This window comes from Capricornis sumatraensis, chromosome 21, assembly GCF_032405125.1.
Source record: "Capricornis sumatraensis isolate serow.1 chromosome 21, serow.2, whole genome shotgun sequence".
Lineage (NCBI taxonomy): Eukaryota > Metazoa > Chordata > Mammalia > Artiodactyla > Bovidae > Capricornis > Capricornis sumatraensis.
Window position 1 is genome coordinate 37,867,175 of NC_091089.1, and position 23,184 is coordinate 37,890,358.

Consider the following 23,184-nt stretch of genomic DNA (forward strand, 5'->3'; position numbering starts at 1 on the left):
GAAACATGAGTTCTTTTCATTGTGAGAGTAGCTCATAAGAGAGTGGATTTAAAAAATTTTTACTTGCTTATGTTTGAGAAGGTCCTTTTGGGTTAACTGGAAATATTCTTAAATAAACCTGGCTGTCCTTAAACCAGTCTTTGAACTCTGTGTGCTGTAGGCTGTATTTTTAATTGAGACGAGGAATAGGCAGCATTCATTTTTAAAAGCTGATAAAATTGTTCTCTTTCTCCTTCATATGTTTCCATTTACATTCGAGAGAGCATATGGTGGGAAGGGGAAGTGAGAAAAAAGGGAATGAACTGTGTGGGTACCTGTTAGCTATTACGGGTTTTTCTCTTTTAAATTCTCATCCCAATAAAGCTATTTGCCAAGTTATATAGCTAACCAGGGCTCAGAAATCTTCAAAATTAAAGCACATTTGATCTGGAGAAGGTGAAAATAAGGAGCTGTTATAACTCCACTCTCACTGTATTACGTATCTGTAAGTATAGAGGTACATTAGGACTTAAATAATTCAGTGGTAGCGTGTTTACTTTGGGTTGATCTCGTTCAGCGGTGATTGCCATAAATTTCTGTCAGTGGCTCTTATCTTTCGCTCTGTTCAGGATCAGAGGGGAAGAAGAAAACACTTGTGTGCCTACTATTTCTGTTAACCTAGCAATGGCACCCAACTCCAGCACTCTTGCCTGGAGAATCCCACGGATGGCGGAGCCTGGTGGGCTGCCGTCTATGGGGTCGCACAGAGTCGGACACGACTGAAGCGACTTAGCAGCAGCAGAACAAAGTATAAAAGTCAACCAATTTAATTTTCAACTCTTCTCTGAAATCTGTCTAGCAGAGATGCCAGAGAACAGCTTTGCAGTTGCCAAATATGATGAATATTTTTCATTTCATATCTTATTTTTCTCTTTTGTTGCATTTGACATTGAGCACTCTGTTGTCCTCAGAACTCTAAGAACTCTCATATTCTCATTATTTCTTGCCTTTTCTCTTTCTGCCTCTGGATTTTATTTTCAGTCCTCTTTGCAGGCTCTCCTTCTGCTTCCCCCTCCCCTTAATTATTAAATGTTTCTCAAAGTACTTCTGACATTGGCTCTCTGCCCATTTTCTATAATTAATCTCATGTGTGACGAGCTTGTTTCTCTGAGCTTTAGACCTGAATCCTTTCTTTCTCTCTGAATGGACTTCTCTTCCTGCACAACTTTCAGACACCTCAACCTAGGCCAAAGCTGAACTCAGCCTTTCTCTCTCCATCCTCTCCCCAGTAATTCTTTTTGTCATACATCTTTTATAATGCTATTCTGTTCTTATTTCTAATCGGTTGCTGGATCATAAATTCTGCCTTCTGGTTGATGTAGTAATTCATTTTCTCTTCAATTTCTACAGCTTCTTCCTTGCATTAGACCTGTGTATTCTTTTTTGCCTGGACTGTCTATTAATTGATTTTTCTTTGTCTAGAATTTCTCTGCTATCTAATGTATTCACCTTCTTTTTTACTGAAGTGATATTTCTAAAATGCCAACACTCTGTCATTTTCCCTTTTAAAGTGTTTACATGTTAAAGTGCCCAACTCCTTTTCTGCATACAAGGAAATAGTCCCACTTGCCTTTTCAGCTGTTATGTGACTCAGTCTCCCTGTATGTTCTGTTCTCTGGATGTGATTTCTCCTCATTATCCGATCATATTTTCTTTGTCTCTCTACTTTCGGACTCATTCATTTTGGCCAAAATGCATTCATTCTTTCACTTCCTCTGCTTGGTAAATACTTCTCTTCTTACACGTCTCATCTTAAACATTCCATCTTCCTGGCAGATGAGGTCTGTCCTCTGCTTGTGCAATACACCTTATGTGTAATTTTATTTATATCTACCACATCATAATATTTTGTGTATATGTCTTTGAGTTATTATAGGTTCTTTTCCCCCTCCTATTCCCTGTGTCCCACTATTTAACTATTAGCTTTATGAGAACTGGGACCAAATCTTTTGAATTTTTATATTACTAGTGCCAGCCACAGTGCCTGACATATTAGTGTTAGAAGGAAATGCTTGTTGAGTTAATAAAAATTTCAGACAAAAGGGAAAAAGGTAAGATTGGATCAGATACTTTCCTTGTGAACAGCTATAAATAAAATGGTAATATAAACTTGCTATTTTAAAATTCTCTGAATATTCTTATTAAAGTGAGTTTTTGTTGTTTTTAATTAAAGCAGGAAAATTTGCAGAAAACAATTTATAAGCTGGAAGAACAGTTACATAATGAAATGCAATTAAAGGATGAAATGGAGCAGAAGTGCAGGTGAGAATATGCTTTACATTTTTCCCATTAAAAGTTGCATAGCAAATGCCTGTTTGCACTCTAAATCCCTAAAAGTGGATGGAAGTAAGGTAGGGATGTAAAGATTGCCACTGATATACATACAGTGCAGACTATTCACTTAATACTGATTCACTGATTTACTCATTTTCTCTCCCATTGTAATTAGCTGACAGGGAAAATTAGTTTACATTAGATAAGATACTTTCTAAAATGTAAAAGTTGTTGAAGATTAAAATTCACTAAATTTAAAAAATTCACTAAATTTTTGATGCAAACACTCTTAATTTCCACTTTGCTTCTTTAGAACAGTATTTTTTCAGAATTTTTTTGTCCTGCGAGTCTATATTTAATAAGAGCCAATATATTTATTAAAATGTAAAGTGATCAAGAGAATTTAAAGTAGCCTAGTATAATGCTGAGTTACTTATTACAAACTTTAACATTTTATAGTTACTGTTAGTGGTTAGTATTGAATAAATAAAAGTAGGTAATATGGAGATGAAGTATTCAAAAAATGGAATTGGTAAGACTGGCAATTTTGTGACTAGCGGAGAAGAAACTAGTAAACTGCTCGCTGCCTATAGATTAAATGGTGAAGCATTTAATACAGGCTTTTTTTTAGAAAAGCACTTTAATATAATCCTGAACACGGGATTTGTAAGGAATTTCTGGGTGTAAAACATAGAAATAAGGAGAAGGAAATGGATAAATATTGGTTATATAAATGTTGAACAGTTTGTATAATTAAAGCTAAAGGGCAAATGACAAATTAGTGATAGTGATGGTAGTAGGGATCAATTTAATGAAGAAATTAAGAATGGCCAAAGTGGCCAGTAATTATACGAAAATGAGTGCATGTGTGATGGGGAGGGAGGTGGTGACCTCAAATCGGTTTGGGTAGGTTGCTGCTGCTGCTGCTAAGTCGCATCAGTCATGTCTGACTTTGTGCGACCCTGTAGACGGCAGCCCACCAGGCTCCCCCGTCCCTGGGATTCTCTAGGCAAGAACACTGGAGCGGGTTGCTATTTCCTTCTCCAGTACATGAAAGTGAAAAGTAAAAGTGAAGTCGCTCAGTCATGTCCGACTCTTAGCGACCCCATGGACTGCAGCCTACCAGGCTCCTCAGTCTATTGGGTAGGTTAAGAGAGTCTAAATCTTGGAAGACTCTGTTTTTGAAAAGATAAGAAAGTTGGAATTTATCCTAAGGGTGATTGAAAGGCATTCAGTACAGTTCAGTTGCTCAGTTGTGTTGCAGTGACCCCATGGACTGCAGCACACCAGGCTGCTCTGTCCATCACCAAAGCCTGGAGCTTGCTCAGATTCATGTCTAGCGAGTCGATGATGCCATCCAGCCATCTCATCTTCTGTTGTCCCCTTCTTCTCCTGCCGTCGGTCTTTCCTAGCATCAAGGTCTTTCCCAATGAGTCTTCACATCAGGTGGCCAAAATATTGGAATTTCAGCTTTACATCAGTCCTTCCAATGAATATTCAGGACTGATTTCCTTTAGGATTTGATCTCTCTAAAGCAATAAATTTATTAAACTTAAAGGAAAACAAAAGATCAAATTTGCTTTTTAAAAAGAACTCTCTGGTTAATAAGGCAGTACTTGATATTTATTCACTAAGTGAGAATGAGGGAGGAAGATGATTCAGGGAGAATTCCCAGGTGGGGTCCTTGTTTGGAGATCGCAGCGAAACAGCAGATTGGTACTGTGCCAGGGGTGTGGGGCAGAGGGAATAAGTGTAGCTTTGGACATGCTGAATGAAGTATTTGGTGAGACATCCAAGTAAAGCATTGTGTCTACAGATTTGAAGCGCAGAAATGTGTTTAGAGTCCAAAATATGAATTGTGATGGAGGTGATACCCTTTCAGTTTATCTCAAATTTTTGCCCAAGTTACCAAGTTTGCTTTATATATGCCACCTTTTTTAATCCTGCATTAAAGTTTAAATGATTGATCTTTGTTTAGTAGCAAGTATTGCCTGGGGAATTCAGGGCTCCTTAACCTAGAATCCTTGAACCTCGCCTAAAGCATCCATGCATGGAATTTAAGGTCCTTAAACTTGGGGGAGAATAGTGAATCTATTCTGTAACCTTTAACTGAAATTCAGCATTTTCTTTAATTATGAACATAGTAATCTACAAGTATTACCAGTAGCTGTGAATTTTTTTTATTACCAGTAGAAATCACACAAATATTTTCCTAGAATGCAAATATTATCTCTAAATTCCATTTATGCTTATTACTACTTTAAAATTACTACTGCTAGATTATGTCATTTAATATATTAATAAAACATGTATATTAGTGAATCACACTGTTTTTAAAAGTTCATGACTGTATTTCACATTTCCTTTTAATCCTGTGTATTTTATGCTTTAAAAATATTTTTGTGAAAATGCTTCACCAGACTTGACTTCAGAAGGGTCCACAGCATACACACAAAAAAGGTTAAGAAATCTTAGCTAAATAGGCAGTAAAAAGTAAATGTATTTCTAATCTGTATTGCTTTTACTTTTACAGAACGTCAAACATAAAACTAGACAAGATAATGAAAGAATTGGATGAAGAGGTACTTTTTGTTTTCTCATCAGAAGTTGTCCTTTTTTAGAGTTTTTCCCTCTTTCAGATTGTTTTGTTTTTTGAGAATGTTACATCTGAACTTGATAGGTTGCAGTATAGAACAGGACCAAAGAATCATGATGAAAGCCTCACTTTGGAGCTGAAAGTTCATGTGAAATTAGATTATGCTTTAGTTCCTTTTGTGTGGTTTTATTCTAGAACCATGCTCAAATTTTAGTACATGAATTTCAGTTTAGTGGTTCTTAATAGTTGAAGAGAGAAAGGAGCAGGAGGTGAGAAGTTGAGTCTAGAACTGTAGCAGAAAGAGACAGATAGGAAAGAAGGAAGAATACAGCTTCAAAAGGACTTACATTAACATAATTTCATATGATCAAATGGGAATTATATGAATCTTGGAATCATTTTTTTCTATCGTCACTTAGCAAGAACTTGTTACTATCAGGGAAATACTGCATGAACATTTTATGATTCAGATGTTCTTTTGCAAGTATGTAGCACATTTTTATTCCTTTTGGTTACCTTGTGAATATCTTCCCAAAGTCCTTCCTCTCACTGTTTACATCCTTTGTCCTGTTTAGATTTAATCTTTCTGATGATTTTTGTGCTGTCTTAATTTTCTCCTAAAGAATAGCATATGTCAGTGGTGGTGGGCTTTTTGTTTTCTTTCCCCCCATATTCATAGCCTCAAATAAACACAGTCTGGACAGATTTATGTAATATTTACCAAGTTGCCGTTAGTCATTGTGGACTTGGCCTGGCACTGTAATATTTGACATTGAATGTTTAAGAAATTCTTTTTGTATATCCCCACTTTTTGTTTCATTTCTAGAACACAGATAAAAAACAAATATGCTAGGTTTAAGTTACTCGGCTTTCTAAATTCAAGGTAAAGAGGGAAATATTAATTATAAAATTAAAATTGTCCTGCTTCTATAAAGATGGAGTGAAAGTCCTTTCCCCTATTTCTCCCACTAAATACAGCTTAAAAACCCTGGGCATTAAACAAAAAAAAATTTAAAAGATTGTGAAAGGTGGAGGGAAGACAGACCAGCTAGAATACTTGAACCTCCAGAAATGATGCAATAATAAGTACTCTGGGTTTTTTGGGTTTTTGTTTGCTTGCAGTGTGTATTCCATGCTGGGTACTGGATAAGCCAGCAGTCTGGGAACACCAAGAAGCACAGGTGAAAAACACCACTCTCTAAGTAGAGGACCAAGAAAGCAGCAGGCTAGCAAATCAGAAAACTTACAGTCACTGCTCTGTTCACCAAACACAACATAGAAAATGTAACCCCATCCCCACCAGCAGAGACAGATTTGGGAGCTCAGACTTCCAGCCTCATGACCAGGAAGGTCCATTGGAGGGACTTGCATCTCTGCTGGGCAGTGATGAGCCTTCCTGCCCAACCCTCCCCCCCCACCCCCCGCCCTCCCTCCACCCTCCCCACCCCCCCACAAAGACAGTGTCATTGGAGACCATGTGGGAATCTCATCTTCCACTTCTGGCAGTTAGCAAGGCCCCCTTCCTGCTCCCTGTTGTGTTGGTGTCAGAAGAGGCGTTGTAGAGAGTTAACACTTTGGACACTGAACAAATGAGTGCCCGCCCCCGCATTGCAGTGTCTATGGGGGTCATGTAGGAAGCAGTGACCAGGTACCCTCCTGCCTTCATGGTATCATCCAAGGAAGCCTAGTGGGGTGCCAGAACTCCCCTTTCCACCAGTGGTGAAGAGGATCCACTCCCCCTCCAAACCCGTGTGTCATTGAAGACCAAGTGGAAAAACCTAGATTTCTACCTCCATTTGAGAGAAATGAGGCAGCACTTCCATCATCCCACCAGAACAGTGACCAGAGAGGCCTGCTGAAACAGAAAACCTTAAAAAATTGCCCAGATTATAATACCCAGAATGTCCAGATTTCATTAGAAAATCAGTCATAATAGCCAGAACTTGGAATTTCTCAACTGGAATGAGAAAAGACAATAAACAGATGCCAACAGTGAGATAACACAGATGTTTAAATTACCTGACACAGATTTGAAAGAATCATCATGTTTCAATGAGCAACTACAAATATACCTGAAACAGATGAAAACTATAAACTAGAAAGTCTTAACAAAGACGTAAAAGATGTAGAACCAACCAAAAGTTAAAAATACCTGACATAAAAATCTCAGGGGATGGGCTCAGCAGCACAGTGAAGGATACAAGGAAAAGAGTCTGGGAACTTGATGATGGATAGAAATTACCTACTCTGAATAACAGAAAAAGTGACAGAGCCTCAGTGACCGCTGGGGCTATAGCAGAAAGGTTCTTATATTGTGTTTTTGGAATTGCTGAAAAAGAGGAGTGAAGAGGGCAGGAAGCAATGATGGCTGAAAATTCCACAATTGTGGAGAAAGATGTGAACCTGTAAACAAAAGATACATGCCTACAAGAAACTGAGTGTACCACAAAAAGGAGAAACCCAAAGATATCCACACCAAGACAGACAATAGATTTATGAAAACTAACATCAAAGAAGAAATCTTAAATGCAGCAAATGACATTTCCCTAATGGGGAAGAACAATGCAAATGACAGATTTCTTAACAGAAACCATGGAGAACAGAGGAAATGGTACTGCTTTTTTTGAGGGCTGAAGGAAAAAAGAGCTGTTGACTGAGAATTCTGCATCCAGTGAAAACATCCTAGATGAGAACCACAATGTTCTCAGATGAAGGAAAACCAAGAGAAATTGTCACCGGCACACCATCCCTAAAATAATTGCTAAAGGAAATTCTCTAAATAGAAAGGAAGTGATTAAGAAATCTTGAAACACCAGGAAAGAGGAAACAACAACGGAGAGTGAAACTATGGGTAAACACACTGTGTGTTCCTTCTCCTCTTCAGTGTTTTATATTACATCTGACAGTTGAAGTGGAAATTACAGTGTTGTTCAATGTGGTTCTCCATATGTGTAGAAGAAATTTTTAGACAATTATAAGTAGGTATCAGCAGAGATAACGTTACACTTTTTAATCAAACTGGTCATAAGCCAATACGAGTAATATAATGTAATACTTAGAGCAGCCACTGAGAATTATAGAGAGATACGCTTAAAAACACTAGATAAAGCAAGTGGAATTCTAAAAAAATTTTCAAGTAACCTACAGAAAGACAAGAGAAAAACAGAACACAATAGAAACAAAACGGGAGCCTTTAATATATCAGTAATTATATTAAATGTAAATTAAAATCAGCAGCAGTTAAAACAGATTGTCAGAGTAAATTTTTAAAAATTACCTACCCATATGCTATGTACCAGAAACTGTTCAAATGTAACAGTATGGACAGCTTTAAGGTAAGAAGATGGAAAAATACATCATGTAAGCATTAGCAAAAAGAAGGCAGCGGTGGCAGTATTGAAATCAGGTAAAGTAGACTTCAGGGCAAATAAAATTATCACTGGTGGAGGGACATTGCAGAATGACAAAAATGTCAATCCTCTGAGAAGATATAGCATTCCTAAATTTGTATTCACCAAACAGAAGAGCTACCAAATACGTGAAGCAAAAGCTGATAAAACTGAAAGGACAAATCTGTGATACTGTTGAAGACTTTTAAATATCACCCTCTAGACAGAGAATCAGCAAATATATCAAACTCAGCCACACCATCAGCCAGTGGGATCTATTCAACATTTGTAGACCCCTCCGCCTAACAATAGCAAAGGACACATTCTTTTCAAGCACTCAAGAAATATGTACCAAGATAGACCACATACCAAGCAAACTACAGATTTCAAAGAATTAAAGTCATAAACAGTGTGTTCTCTGACCAAAATGTTACCAAGCTAGAATGAATAACAGAAAAGTATCAGACAGCTCTGTGAACACATGGAAATTAAACAAAACAGTTTTAAATAATGCATAGGTGAACGAAGAGAGTCTCAAAGGAAATGAAAAAATATGATGTTAATTATATCTCATAAAGTTATGGGTCTGCCTCCTTTTAAAAATATTTCAGCAATGAAAATGAAGATAAACATCAAAATTTGTGGGATGCAGCTAACATAGTGCTCTAAGAGAAATGTGTGCATTGAAACGTTTACATTAGAAAAGATGACTGTAGCCAAGGAACTATAGTCAATATCTTGTAATAACCTATAATGGAAGGTGACTTCAAAAATAATATACATGTACATGTATAACTGAATCATCTTGCTCTGCACCTGAAACATTGTAAGTCAACCATACTTCAATAAAATATTAAGGAAGAAAAGAAAAGATGAACTGTCTCAAATCAGTCATCTAAGCTCCTACCTCAGGAACCTAGAAATAGAAGAGCAAAATAAACTGAAAGCAAAGAGAAGGAAGGAAAAATAAGGAGCAGAAATCAATGGAATTGGAAACAGGAAAACAAAATCAATGATAAAAAACCCAGCTGTTTGGAAAGGTCAAAAAATTGACAAATCTCTAGCAAGATTGTCAAAGGAAAGATAAGACACAAATGATCTGTATCAGGAATAAGGCAGGGCATATTCCTACAGACTCTTATGGCTATATTTAAAAAATTCTTGGGGAAATAATACAGTTCTAAACACTGAAGTGTGAGATTTAGGTGAAATGGACAAATTCCTCCAAAAATATAGGCTACCACAACTCATATAATGTGAAATACATTATATGAATATCCCTATATAACTATTAAAGTGAACTCATAATTTAAAAGCTCCTCCAAAGGTGATCTTCAGGACCAGATGGTTTTACTAGACGAAGCTACCAAGTGTTTTAAGAAGACTTAACACCGATTCTATACTTTCTTCTAGAAAATATAAACGAAAGGAACATTCCCCAGTGGATTTTATGAGGCTAGAATGACCAAGATACCAAAACCAAGCAAAGATAGTACTGCAAAGAAACTGTGGATCAGTTACCCTCAATTATGGCCACCTCATTTTTGATGAAGGTGCAGAAGCAATTCAGTGGAGAAAGGATAGTCTTTTTAGCAAGTGGTACTGGGGCAATGAGGTATTCATAGGCCAAGATATGGATCTCAGCCAGTCTTACATCTTAGGCAAATATTAACTTAAAAAACATTATATATTTAAATAGGAACATAAAAAATATAAAACTTCTAGGGAAAAAATATAGGGGAAAATCCTTGGGACTTACAGCTTGGTGAAGTTATACATTACACCACAGACGTGATCCATATAAGGAAGACAGTTCGATAAGTTGGACTTTGTCAAAACTAGCAGTGCTTGCTCTGTGAAAGATTCTGATAAGATGATAACATGATAAGCTGTAGGCTGGGAAAATGAACGATTGTTATACACAATAACTTGGACGGATCGCAGAGATACTTGTTGGATGTAAAAAGCTAATCTCAAAAGATCCCTACTGTATGATTCCATTAAGATAACATTTTAAAAATGACAGCGTTATGCAGATGGAAGACCTCCTGTTACTGGTTGCCAGGGATGTCGATGGTGGGAGAAGTGAGGGGTGCATGTGGCTATAAGTAGTGACTGGAGGGAGATCACTGTGCTGATGAAGCAGTTCTGTATCTTGGTTGTGGTAGTAGTTCTGTGAATCTGCACATGAGATAAAATGACATAAAACTACACATGATGTATATATATCAGTATCAATTTCCTGATTTGGTTATTGTACCATTGTTAAATATAATGTATTCTTAGGGGAAACTGAGTGGAAGGCTACATGTACTCACTGTCTGTGGAACTTCTGAAATGTAGAATCATTTCAGATTTTCAAAATGAAAAGATGAAAGTTAAAATGTTAAATCTTATAACTGAAAGGAGTCTGGATGGTCTCTGTCAAATTTTATTGTATCTCTCTGGCAGCATCTTACTTAAAAGATGGGTTTCACTTATAGATGGGAAAGCCCAGAAAAACACACACTGTAAAAGGTTTGTCCAATGTGGTATCTTAAAGAGAAAAATATAGCATTAAATGTAAGATATGCTGATGGTGGTAATGCAGAAGCAGAAGTTTTTTTTTCTTAAGTTGTAGAATTTGGAGTATTTTTTTTTCCTTTAACTCTCCTCTCCCCTTAGTTTCATTTTCTAAAGTATCTTTTTCATTACTTTCTAATATACATTAAGTAGGTACATGCATACATAGAACATCTTAGGAAAGATAAATTGTTACAGAAACAGGAAGAGAAATTAAGGGAGACCTCATATAGGGACTAGTGAAGTTAAACCACAAACACTAACCTTTGGTATCATTTGAGTTTTGTACCATTGAATTATCAAATAATAATAATATCAGTTGTTATCTGAGCCCTTGTGTATTTCATTTCTTAAATTTAGGATTGTAAATAAGCCAAAATATTGGTATTATTTGTGTTCATGTTAAACTGATCCAGTGACCTTCAATCTGACAAGATTCATAGGGTGGTTTTTATGTTCATGGATTTTTTCTTAATCTCTGAAAATTTTATATATCTAGTTAAAATAAAATTACTGTTTTCTTCTAAGGCAAGCTAATTCTACTGTAGGTATCATTATTAGGAAATACTATGTGATTTTAAAGCCAAAATATCTATCTTATTTAATTGTGTACTTTTTAAAAAAGAGCTGAGTTCTTTGAAGAACTCAGTTGAAGAAATGAGGAGTATTAATCGCAGTGGTGAACTTTTCTTATAATTTCAGGGGACTCAAAGAAGAAATCTAGAATCTACGGTATCTCAGATTGAGAAGGAGAAAATGTTGCTACAGCACAGAATTAATGAATACCAAAGAAAAGCAGAACAGGAAAATGAGAAGAGGAGGAACGTAGAAAATGAAGGTAAGTTGTTGCTTTTCCTTTGAAAAACACTGAAATTTCTAACACTGTCTTGAGGTCTTTGTCTTCAGATTGTCTTAAATTTAGTTCCTATGATATATTTTTGAAGACTCAGTCCTAAGCCCCCTCAAGAGCTAATACCCATGGCCCAAAATAAATTTATAGCATATTTAAAAACAGTAGAATGTTATAGCTCAGGTAGTGATTTTTACCCTTGTGTGTGAATTGGAATCTCTTGGGAAACTTTAAAGAATACTAATACCTAAACCCCAGAAGTTCTAGTTTAATTCACCTCGACATGTAGACTGGGCATTGGTATATTTAATAAGCTCTCTCAGCACTTCTAACAAGTAGCCACATTTGAGAACTACCAAACTATAGTTTTATGTGTCTTGATATTAGTGATGCAAATTTAAAATATCTCTCTGCATCCTTGGATCCAATTACTTCACTTCTAGTAATTTATATCACATACACTTGTGCATTTGCCTACTGGTACATAAAATTATTAATTTTAGAGTTGTTTAAATTGCCAAAATTATGAGCAATGTAAATGTAATCTGTGATATAATAAACTTTAGTGTATATGGTAGAGTACTATGCATTTTATAAGAATAAAGCATTTCTTTATAAACTTAGAATCTCTAAAATGTATCTTAAAAAAATACTAATTGTTTAAAAGAAAACGGCATATTTATATATGCTACGAAAGTGAAAGTGGAGAGTGAAAAAATTGGCTTAAAGCTCTACATTCAAAAAACAAAGATCATGGCATCCGGTCCTATCACTTCATGGGAAATTGATGGGGAAACAGTAGAAACAGTGTCAGACTTTGTTTTTTGGGGCTCCAAAATCACTGCAGATGGTGACTGCAGCCATGAAATTAAAAGATGCTTACTCCTTGGAAGAAAATTTATGACCAACCTAGATAGCATATTCAAAAGCAGAGACATTACGTTGCCGACTAAGATCTGTCTAGTCAAGGCTATGGTTTTTCCTGTGGTCATGTATGGATGTGAGAGTTGGACTATGAAGAAGGCTGAGCACCAAAGAATTGATGCTTTTGAACTGTGGTGTTGGAGAAGACTCTTGAGAGTCCCTTGGACTGCAAGGAGATCCAACCAGTCCATTCTGAAGGAGATCAGCCTCGGGATTTCTTTGGAAGGAATGATGCTAAAGCTGAAGCTCCAGTACTTTGGCCACCTCATGTGAAGAGTTGACTCATTGGAAAAGACTGTGATGCTGGGAGGGATTAGGGGCAGGAGGAGAAGGGGACGACAGAGGATGAGATGGCTGGATGGCATCACTGACTCGATGGACGTGAGTCTGAGTGAACTCCGGGAGTTGGTGATGGATAGGGAGGCCTGGTGTGCTGCGATTCATGGGGTTGCAAAGAGTTGGACACAACTGAGCGACTGAACTGAACTGAACTGAAGTGCATATATATGTATGTTTATATGTGTGTGTGTGTGTGTGTGTATATTTATATATATATATATATACATACAGATATGCATGTGAAAACACACATTTGTGCTCTCATATATTTGGGTATGGATACACAGACTATCTGAGGAAGGATGTGCAAGAAGTTAGTAGTTGCTGAGGAGGAGAGCCAGAGGGGCTGGAAAACAATGTGCTCAGAGAAAGACTCATGTTTGTACTATATACCATTTGGTACCTTTTAAATTTTGGATCATTTTGAAAGTAATTGAAGTAAGCAAAGATTTTTACTTTCAAAAACAGAGAACATTAAAATTAGCTTTGTATCAGGACTCCCCTGGTGGTCCAGTGATTAAGATAGTGTGCTTCCAAGGCAAGGGTGGGTTCAATCCCTGGTTGGGGAACTGAGATTCTACATGCCATGCAGCATGTCCCCCTCAAAAAAGAATACAGTAAAAAAGAAATAATAGCCATGTCATTTCATTAATAGATTAACCTTTATCAAAAGAATAGAAGAATTTGAAATGTAACAGTGGACACAAATCTGTTTTTGCATTGTATATTATAAAACAGTACTCTACTTTTAAATAAATTTCAAATGTAAGTAATTCCAAGATGAAATTTAGAGCTAATATAACTGACTTTCATGGCCTAAGACCAAATTTCCTTTTTTTTCTAAAAGGGTTTTGTATGCTTCCTCAACACAAACTTACATTTGTGTTCATTTTCTAGTTTCTACATTAAAAGATCAGTTGGAAGACTTGAAGAAAGTCAGCCAGAATTCACAGCTTGCTAATGAGAAGCTGGCACAATTACAAAAGCAGGTAAGTTTTTGGAATGAGATTTTTTAATTATAATAAATATGTGTTTTGGTTAAAAAAAACAAAACCTATTTTCTTGCTCTCTTTTTAAATTAGCTAGAAGAAGCCAATGACTTACTTAGGACAGAATCGGACACAGCGGTTAGATTAAGGAAGAGTCACACAGAGATGAGCAAATCCATCACTCAGCTAGAGTCCCTAAACAGAGAACTGCAAGAGAGAAATAGAATTTTAGAGAATTCCAAGTCACAAATGGACAAAGATTATTACCAACTGCAGGCTGTATTAGAAGCCGAACGAAGAGATAGAGGTCATGATTCTGAGAAGATTGGAGACCTACAAGGTAATATTTTTTCTTATTGTGGTAAAACAGACATTAAAACTTACCTTTTTAGCTATTTTTAGTTGTACAATTCAGTGGCACAAAGTACAGTCATGTGTTGTGCAACCATCACTGCTGTCCATCTCCAGAACTTTCTTATCTTCCCAGACTAAAAAGTTGTACTCAGTACCTGCCCGTTTCCCACTCGTCTGCAGCCCCTAGTAACCACCCTTCTACCTTATGTCTCAGTGAATTTGACCGCCTCATAGAAGTGGTACCTCAGTATTTGTCCTTTTGTGTGTTAGTAATTTTTAAGTGTAAGGTAAAGTATTTTTGATCATATTGTCCTATATAGTACACCTGTAACTGATATAATATTGTACATCAAGTATACTTCAATAAAAAAAGAAAATGACCTTGGTAATACTGGAAATGGTTAGCATTCTTTCTCTTTCAGGAGAATTCGTATCAAATTGTAATTTCTTCCCTCTCTCAGGTACCCTTGTGATGGAGGTAATGTGGTTATTTCCAGTCTTACAGCCAGATTACTGAAACCTTAATTTTTAAAAGTGTCCAATTCACAGAAGTCTTACTGAAAGTGGAACTAATCCAGGTAGAGAAGATTATTACTATTAAAACCCGGGATTCTTCATGCATTGTTGGTAGAAATAGAAACTAAACAGCAGTAAGAGAATCCCACTGCAAATAAAAAGTTCAGTACTTGGAAAGGTTAGAACTAGAGATATCAGCAGTCTTTCTGAGTCTAAAAGGAAAAAGATGGAATATAACTAACAGTGAATAAAGGAATACTCGTCACTAATAAAATCAGTTTGTTTTCAACAGGATGCCTGGCTTTAACCATTTCTCACTTTTTTTTTTTCTTCTATTTTCTATTTCTGTAAGCGATAGCATCCATACTACCTAATCAAAACAGACATGCATGGAAGTTGCCAGATCTTTCAGGGAAAAGTAGGGGGTGGGGTAGTGCATTTTAACCTAAGTCACAGGATGGGAACATAGTTTGGAGTCTCCTGAGACTTGACGATCAGCTCTAATTCTGTGGAGAGAGGTCAGGGTCAGTTTTTGGACTTTGGAAACAGAAATTAGGGTCTCCCATTGGTTCTCAGCTGAGGAGTGTTGCACAATCTTATTTCTCAGGGACTAGGCTTAAAATAGATCTGAATACAACCAAGAAAGTATCCTCATTATATGTATTAGAAAAGCCTCATATGCCACGTCCTTAAATTGCCTCTCTAGGCCTTAATATACAGCTTATTAGCTGTGTGCATGTCACTTCGTCTGCCTTCTTTATCTGTAAACCAAGAAGATTGGGTGACTCCTATAAATTCTTGCAATTCTAAAATTCTTTGAGTTAGTGATTTTCCAGATACTACTGAGCTTTGAAGTGCTTGCTTTTAAGGAAGAGACCATCATTATGTGTTTATCAACAGTGGTTTTAACTGACTTTTTAGATATTGGTGAAGTTAAGGAAGATTCATAGCATGACTTACCATTAATGTGTATCATTTTTCAATGCTTCCTTGAAGGTTTATTTTTTTATTTACATGTGAATCGAAGCTCATACACATTAAAAAATGTGCAGAATTTATATGAGCCTCAACATACATATAAAAAGTACATTGTGGTAAAACACACACACATGCACACATAAAATTTTTGCATTAACTTTTTATGGTTCTTAAGACATTTTAGATCCCTCAGTATAGATCTTACAGTTTGGGAGGCTGGCCTTGTGGTAAAGTGATGGTTATTTGCTAGTTGAATGCTCTCTATGTACACTGATGAGCAGAAGCTTCTTCATGTGTGTGGGAAATGACTTCCCAAATGTAATTGGACATTATATTCTTTAGGTTTTGTGGGCCACATATGATCTCTGTTACATGTTTTTCTTTTTTACGGTTTGCAACCCTTTAAAAATGAAAAAAAAAAAAAAAGCTTAGCTTCATGTCATATATCATAGTGTAATGTACTTTTGTTTTTAACTGTTACACAGGCATTTGGAAATTATGTAACCATTTTTCTTGGTATGTTTTTGGATTTAACTTTTGGAAATAGTAGATCAGTTTTCTAATCTAATCAGATTTTTAAGATTCCATTTATTTTTTGTCTCTTTGATTTGCCAAATTTTGAAACATGTTTGAAAAATAATCACTATGACTGTAGTTTTTATTCATTGCCCGCTTGTATTTCTAACTGCTTTTGTATATTTTTTTATTGAGGTGAAATTCATATAACCTAAAGTTAACCATTTGAGAGTATACAATTCAGTGGCGTTCAGTACATTCGAGTTCCAAAACATTTTAATTAACCCAGAGGAAAACTTTGTGCCCATTCAACTGTCCTTCCCTTGTATGCCCCTAGCAACCACTCATCTGTTCTATATTTCTGAATTTACCTGGTCTGAATATTTCATACAAATGACATCGTATAATTTGTGACCTTTAGTTTAGGCTTCTTTCACTTAGCATGTTTTTAACATTGGTTGATGTACCATGTATCAGTACTTCATTCATTTATAGCTGGGTAATATCCTGTTGTATGTGTGTGTGTGTCTGTGTGTGTGTGTATATATATATATTCCATATTTTCATTTAGCTCTTCATCTGTTGATGGACATTTGAGTTTTGAGTTGTTTCACCTGTTGACTGTTATGAATAGCACTGTTGTGAAATTCCGATACAAGTATTTATTGGAATACTTGCTTTCAAATCTTTCGGATACCTAGGAGTAGAATTGCTGGGTCACGTGGTAATGCTAGGTTTGATTTTGAGGCACTTCCAGACTATTTTCCATAACAGCCACATCTCATTTTATGTTTCCACCAGCATTGTTCATCATTTTAAGTTTCTACCAGCATTGTCTCATTGTGGTTTTAACTTTAATTTTCCTAGTGAGTGATTAGTTGAGCAATCTTTTCATGTGCTTATTGGCTATTTGTATATTCTTTTTGGAAAGATGTCTGTGCATGTCTTTTGTGCATTTATTTTTTTTGTCTTTTTGTTGTTGACTTTTAAAGAGTCCAGGTAAGACCTTATCAGGTATATGATTTGCTAATATTTACACCTCTTTTGTAGTTTGTCTTTTCATTTTTCTTAATAATGTCCTTTGATGTACAAAAGTTAATTTTGATGAAGTCCAGTTTAAAATATATTGCTTATGCTTTTGGTGTCATATCTCATAACACATTGCCAAAGGGCTTCCCAAATGGCGCTAGTGGTAAAGAACCAGCCAATTCAGAAGACGTAAGAGGACAAGGGTTTGATTCCTGGGTCAGGAAGATCCCCTGGAGAAGGGAATGGTAGCACATTCCAGTATTCTTGCCTGGAGAATCCCATGGGCAGAGAATTCTGGCAGACTACAGTCCATGGGGTCACAAAGAGTCAGACACAACTGAAGCAACTTAGCATGCATGCATCTGGGTGTCCCATTACAGTTTGTTGAAGAGACTGGTTTCCTTCACTGATGGGTATGGGTATCCTTGTTAAAAAGCAGTTGGCTATAGGTGTACAGTTTTGTTTCTAGAGTCTCAGTTTTATTCAGTTGGTCTGTATGTCTGTACTTATGCCAGGAACATACTGTTTTTGTCACTGTAACTTTATAGTAAGTTTTGAAATTGCAAGTTTGAGTTCTTCAGTTTCATTGTTCTTTTTCAGTACTGTTGTAGCTATTCCAAACTACAAGTAATAAAATAAATTTACTACTTGGAGATTTAAAGCTTTTTTTTAATCTTAATAATCATGCTGGGGAAAAAAAAAGGATTTCTCTCTCAGTGACTGTGATTTGAACTTTTTTCTCACTTGACAGCTCGAATTACATCTTTACAAGAGGAGGTGAAGCATCTCAAACATAATCTTGAAAGAGTGGAAGGAGAAAGAAAAGAGGCTCAAGACATGCTTAATCATTCAGAAAAGGTAAATGATTTAATGTATACCAATTATGAGATAGTGTTCCTGATTACCAGATATTATAAGGTGATTTTCTGAGAGACCATTCGTTCCTAATCTCTATATGTTTACATTTCTGAAAATTTTTATGGTTGGTTGGTGTGTGATGTATGTGGATCTTATTTTGAGCTTTTTTAGAGTGTTACTTACTTGTTTTTATCCTTGAAGGATGTTAGATATCTGATCATCACAATGCAAATGTAACAGAGATTAGTTTTTTAAATGGTAGCAAAAAAATTTAAATGACCTGAAGAACTGTCCTGTTGTTCTCTGATACTCTCAGTGAACCCTTTTGAATATGATAGAAATCTTCCTTGCCATCAGCCCCGGCTAATGATTCACTTGGGAAAGGAGGGTAGAGGGCACAGAGAGGTGATACTTTGTTTTTAATTATATGTGCTTATTGTGGAGAATCCCAGGGATGGGGGAGCCTGGTGGGCTGCCATCTATGGAGTCGCACAGAGTCGGACACGACTGAAGTGACCTAGCAGCAGCCATTGTGATTTTTAAAGTAAGATATTATAGATAGTGTGAAGTGCACAAGAAGTATAAATATAAAATTATGTTCTGAGTAAAAGTATTTAAGTACATATAGTGTAATATTTCAAGCCAGTGTGATTCATATATTATCACTTAAGAGATAAAATTAATGTAAGATTTAATGATTTGCTTTTCGCACAGCGTAGTACTTGACTCTCATTCTCATTTTACAGGAAAAGAACAACTTAGAAATAGATTTAAACTACAAGCTTAAATCATTACAGCAACGGTTAGAACAAGAGGTAAATGAACATAAAGTAACCAAAGCTCGTTTAACTGACAAACATCAATCTATTGAAGAGGCAAAGACTGTTGCAATGTGTGGTAAGTGTCAATTTTAATATTTTCTACATGCTTAGTTTCTAAATAATGACAAAAATTTTTGATTTTGATCAAATTTCATTGTGTAGTAGTTTAAACTCTTAGACATTATAAGTGATGTTCTGGGAAAGGGGGGCCTTCCTTTTTTTCATTTTTGAAGCCTTCTTTTTTTAAAATAAGTTTCACCTGCTGGTTCCCTTACTCCACCATGCTCTGCTCCCGGTACCACCCTTCTCTCCCTGTAAAAGTCAGTGTATTCTCATTTCTCCCAGTTTTTCAGCCCCTTCCTTTGTTTTCTTTGAGATGCATTCTGAAACCCATTGTCTGTTGATTCACTTTTCATGCTTTGTACCTTCAACTCTGTTATTTCTTTGTATTTCCACTGAATTATGCCTCTAAATGCAACCCTGAATCAGACCAGCCAGCCGCTTTTCATTGCTTCAGCTAGTTCTTTAGATGGGTGTTATCTCAGTGCATTGTCCTCAGCCTCAAGTGAGCTGTTGTTTTTATATATGTCACTCATCAATTCCTTCTCCTAAATTTTTCTTCTCCTCTAGCTTCCTATGCCATGTCTTTATCACTTTGCTTTTAGGTGAACATTCTCCTATTTCAAAAAGAAACTGTGAAGTCATAGACTTGAACTCCTCAGAATCTAATTCTCTGATTTGGGCAGGATGTCCTGCTCCTTTACCATCTTCATTATCATCTCTCTCATCTTAGCAGAGCGTGATCCTTTTCCTGTCCTTGCTAATATGCTCTACCTATACTTAGATCTGGAGAAGGCAATGGCACCCCACTCCAGCACTCTCGCCTGGAGAATCCCATGGACAGAGGAGCCTGGTAGGCTGCAGTCCATGGGGTCGTGAAGAGTCGGACACGACTGAGCGACTTCACTTTCACTTTTCACTTTCATGCATTGGAGAAGGAAATGGCAACCCACTCCAGTGTTCTTGCCTGGGGAATCCCAGGAACGGGGGAGCCTGGTGGGCTGCAGTCTATGGGGTCACACAGAGTCGGACACGACTGATGCGACTTGGCAGCAGGCAGCATACTCAGATCCAGTCTCTTATCTCAACTTAATTACTTTTTCTTTCCTTTATTCTCAACCTTTGTCCTCCACTGAATCCCTTCTTCTTGTTAACATGTACAAATCTTTCTCATCTGTTTAAAAAAAAAAAAGGACAAACCATTGCAGCAACCTGTGGTCCTTCCTGATTGGCACTATTTTATTCTGTCCCTTTATAGCCAGATTTCTAAAAAGATGTCTTCCTTTTCTTCACCTTCTACTCACTTCTTAACCTATTGTAAGCTGAAGTGTCACCTGGCACCTTAAATTCAGTTTATTCAAGAGATAAACTTGTGATCTGATATGTCAAACCTGCTCTTCCTGCTATTCTTACTGTATTGGTTAATGATTATCTTGTTTTTATGAGCCCAGGCTTGTAATCAGACAAATCTGCTTTGCCGCTTAGCTTCTCTTATGACTGTTTCAAAAAAATTAGATGGGGGAAAATGCACTAAAGTGCCTTACACAGAAAGCTTTCAATAAATGGGAAATATTATCATGGCTATGGATGATAGTGATATTCAGCATCCAAGCTGGAAATCTGGGAGTTATTCAAAAAACCCCATTCTGGTGGTTTCTATTTTGTCACCTAGACAAGACAGCCTGAAAGTGAGATAGCAGATTTACTAAATTTGAATCCTGATGGTACAACGCAAGAGTTTCAGGACCCTAGTAAAGTAACCTCTAGAACCTTAGTTCTTTGATGTTGATCAAGAAAGGAACCTTACTATAGACTGGTATCTTCTGATAGTAATTAAGTATTACACTATCATGGAATCTTTTTTATATGCATTGCAAAAATTAAGTTTACTTCAGTAATGAATAGCTCTAAAAGATCCCAGGCTGTTAACAGTAGGGGTTTTTGACACCTAAGTGTCTTACGCAGCCCATGAAAGTGAAAGTATTAAAGTAGTCTTTTTCGTTAAATGTATATTTTTAACTTTTTCTTTCACAGAGATGGAAAAAAAGCTGAAGGAGGAGAGAGAAGCTCGAGAGAAGGCTGAAAATAGGGTTGTTCAGATTGAGAAGCAGTGTTCTATGCTAGATGTTGATCTGAAACAATCTCAGCAGAAGCTGGAGCATTTGATTGAAAATAAAGACAGGATGGAGGATGAAGTAAGAAAAACAGTTCTGAGTTTCATTCATCTTATAAAGGAGAAAATCATTGTTATGACTAAAAAGTCAGTATAATTTAAACATGGTGGAGATTTAAATAAAATTACCTACATATATCTGTGTTCACTGCTATAAGGTACGAAATAAGATAGTTCTGGGCTTGACCTCCGTGGAATTTGCAACCCAAGGGGAAAGACAGATATTAACATTGTCATGACAAGCATGACATACTTAAAAAGGACATACCAAGTTAGTATCAGGGCTAGTCGTGTTCAGGAGGTTAATGGAGACCTCACCAAGGGTTTGACATTTACAAGCTGAAGAAGGAGTAAATGAAGAGGGGAAGACAGAGAATAACCTGTGATAGCACTGTGCAGTGATGGAGAGTACATCACACTGGAAGGTCTGAGGAGTACGATTGGATTCAGAGAATGGCCAGGGACAGTGCCAGAAAAGTAAGCAACAGATCATGAAGGAAATTATAACCACTGTAAGAATTTGGAGCATTTTAGTCCTTACACCCAATAAGTACTTGATAAATATTTATTGAATTGAATTCAATATATGTTCAATTTTGGGGGTAAACTTTGCAGAGCTGTAGATTAGAGCACAACATTTCTGAATGAACTAATAAACTTAAGTACCATTTAGGAATGTCGCTCCAAAGGTAACTTTTATACTCACCTTCTCCTCCAGAATTTCCATACAGGTATCATACAAAGAAACCAGATTTTTTTTTTCCCCTCCAAGATCTCATATCTGAAATTTGGGGATTCATTTGATTTAACACTAAATTCTTTAGCAATAAATGCATAAAACAGTGGAGACTCTTTAGGATACAGATATTTTCTGTTTGTATAAGGAAATAGTGTACTTGAGGTTAATAGTGTACTTGAGGTTTGATTAGTATTCGTTCAAATAATGTCTGATAAATTACTAAACAGATTTACGATCCCAGTTATTTTTCTCATTCATAGGTTAAGAATCTAACCCTGCAGCTGGAGCAGGAATCAAATAAGCGACTGTTGTTACAAAATGAATTGAAGACTCAAGCATTTGAGGCAGACAATTTAAAAGGTTTAGAAAAGCAGATGAAACAGGAAATAAATACTTTATTGGAAGCAAAGAGATTATTAGAATTTGAATTAGCTCAGCTTACAAAGTAAGTCTCGGAAATAACATTCTTGATTTCTTTTGTGTGTGTGTTCAACATTTGCTTATGTGTTTGATATTTTATATGTGTATAGATTATGTACTTAGAGTTTGTGAAATTAAGATTTAGGAAAAAAACGTTTAGAAAAAATAAAAATTTATTTGCAAAAGTTTGCAAGGAGGCTCAGGCTTTGGAAGGGCAGACTTTAAAACAAATGCAGTTATTAAAAAACAACAAAACAAAATGCAGTTATTAAAGGGGGAAAAAAAGACATTGTCAGGACTATTGACTTTACAATAAGTCTGTTTATGGTAGAAAAATAGTGTTTTTATATGATTTCCATATCCACAAAAATCATCTATCATCACACTAGAATTACAAACATCAGGAATAACCTTCTTATCAAGGATTTAGTACCTTACAGAAAATATTCAAAAGTTTTCTTTACTTTAGAGACTAGAATTAGACATGATGACCCTGTGTGTGTTTGTTTTGTTTCTTTGGTTCATCTCAGAATGCAGTGTCCTTTTTCTCTATTCTTGAGATGTGATGTGTCTGCTTACTTGAAATAGAAACACAGCAAGATGTCACTGAGACTTTCAGAATTTGTGTAAGGACATGCTTCAGAGATTTAATGTCAAAGATGGGGATGCCTTAAGCCAAGTCATGGGATTTTATTTCCTCCAAATTTATGTTACATTCACTTGCCAGCTTCATGTACAACACTATAACTCTTGTGTAG

The 23,184-nt window shown here is 36.2% G+C and overlaps 1 protein-coding gene across 1 annotated transcript in view; it reads left to right on the forward strand.

Annotated features, from left to right (window-relative positions):
- The window catches only part of ROCK1 (Rho associated coiled-coil containing protein kinase 1), a 125,040-nt gene that overhangs the window by 77,605 nt on the left and 24,251 nt on the right, over positions 1–23,184 (forward strand). Inside the window, exons 12-20 of the mRNA XM_068993942.1 lie at positions 2,213–2,301; positions 4,847–4,895; positions 11,563–11,698; positions 13,871–13,962; positions 14,056–14,302; positions 18,107–18,213; positions 18,960–19,110; positions 21,129–21,289; positions 22,267–22,451. Of these exons, the coding sequence (XP_068850043.1) occupies positions 2,213–2,301; positions 4,847–4,895; positions 11,563–11,698; positions 13,871–13,962; positions 14,056–14,302; positions 18,107–18,213; positions 18,960–19,110; positions 21,129–21,289; positions 22,267–22,451 (1,217 nt within the window). The remainder of the gene's footprint in view (positions 1–2,212; positions 2,302–4,846; positions 4,896–11,562; positions 11,699–13,870; positions 13,963–14,055; positions 14,303–18,106; positions 18,214–18,959; positions 19,111–21,128; positions 21,290–22,266; positions 22,452–23,184) is intronic.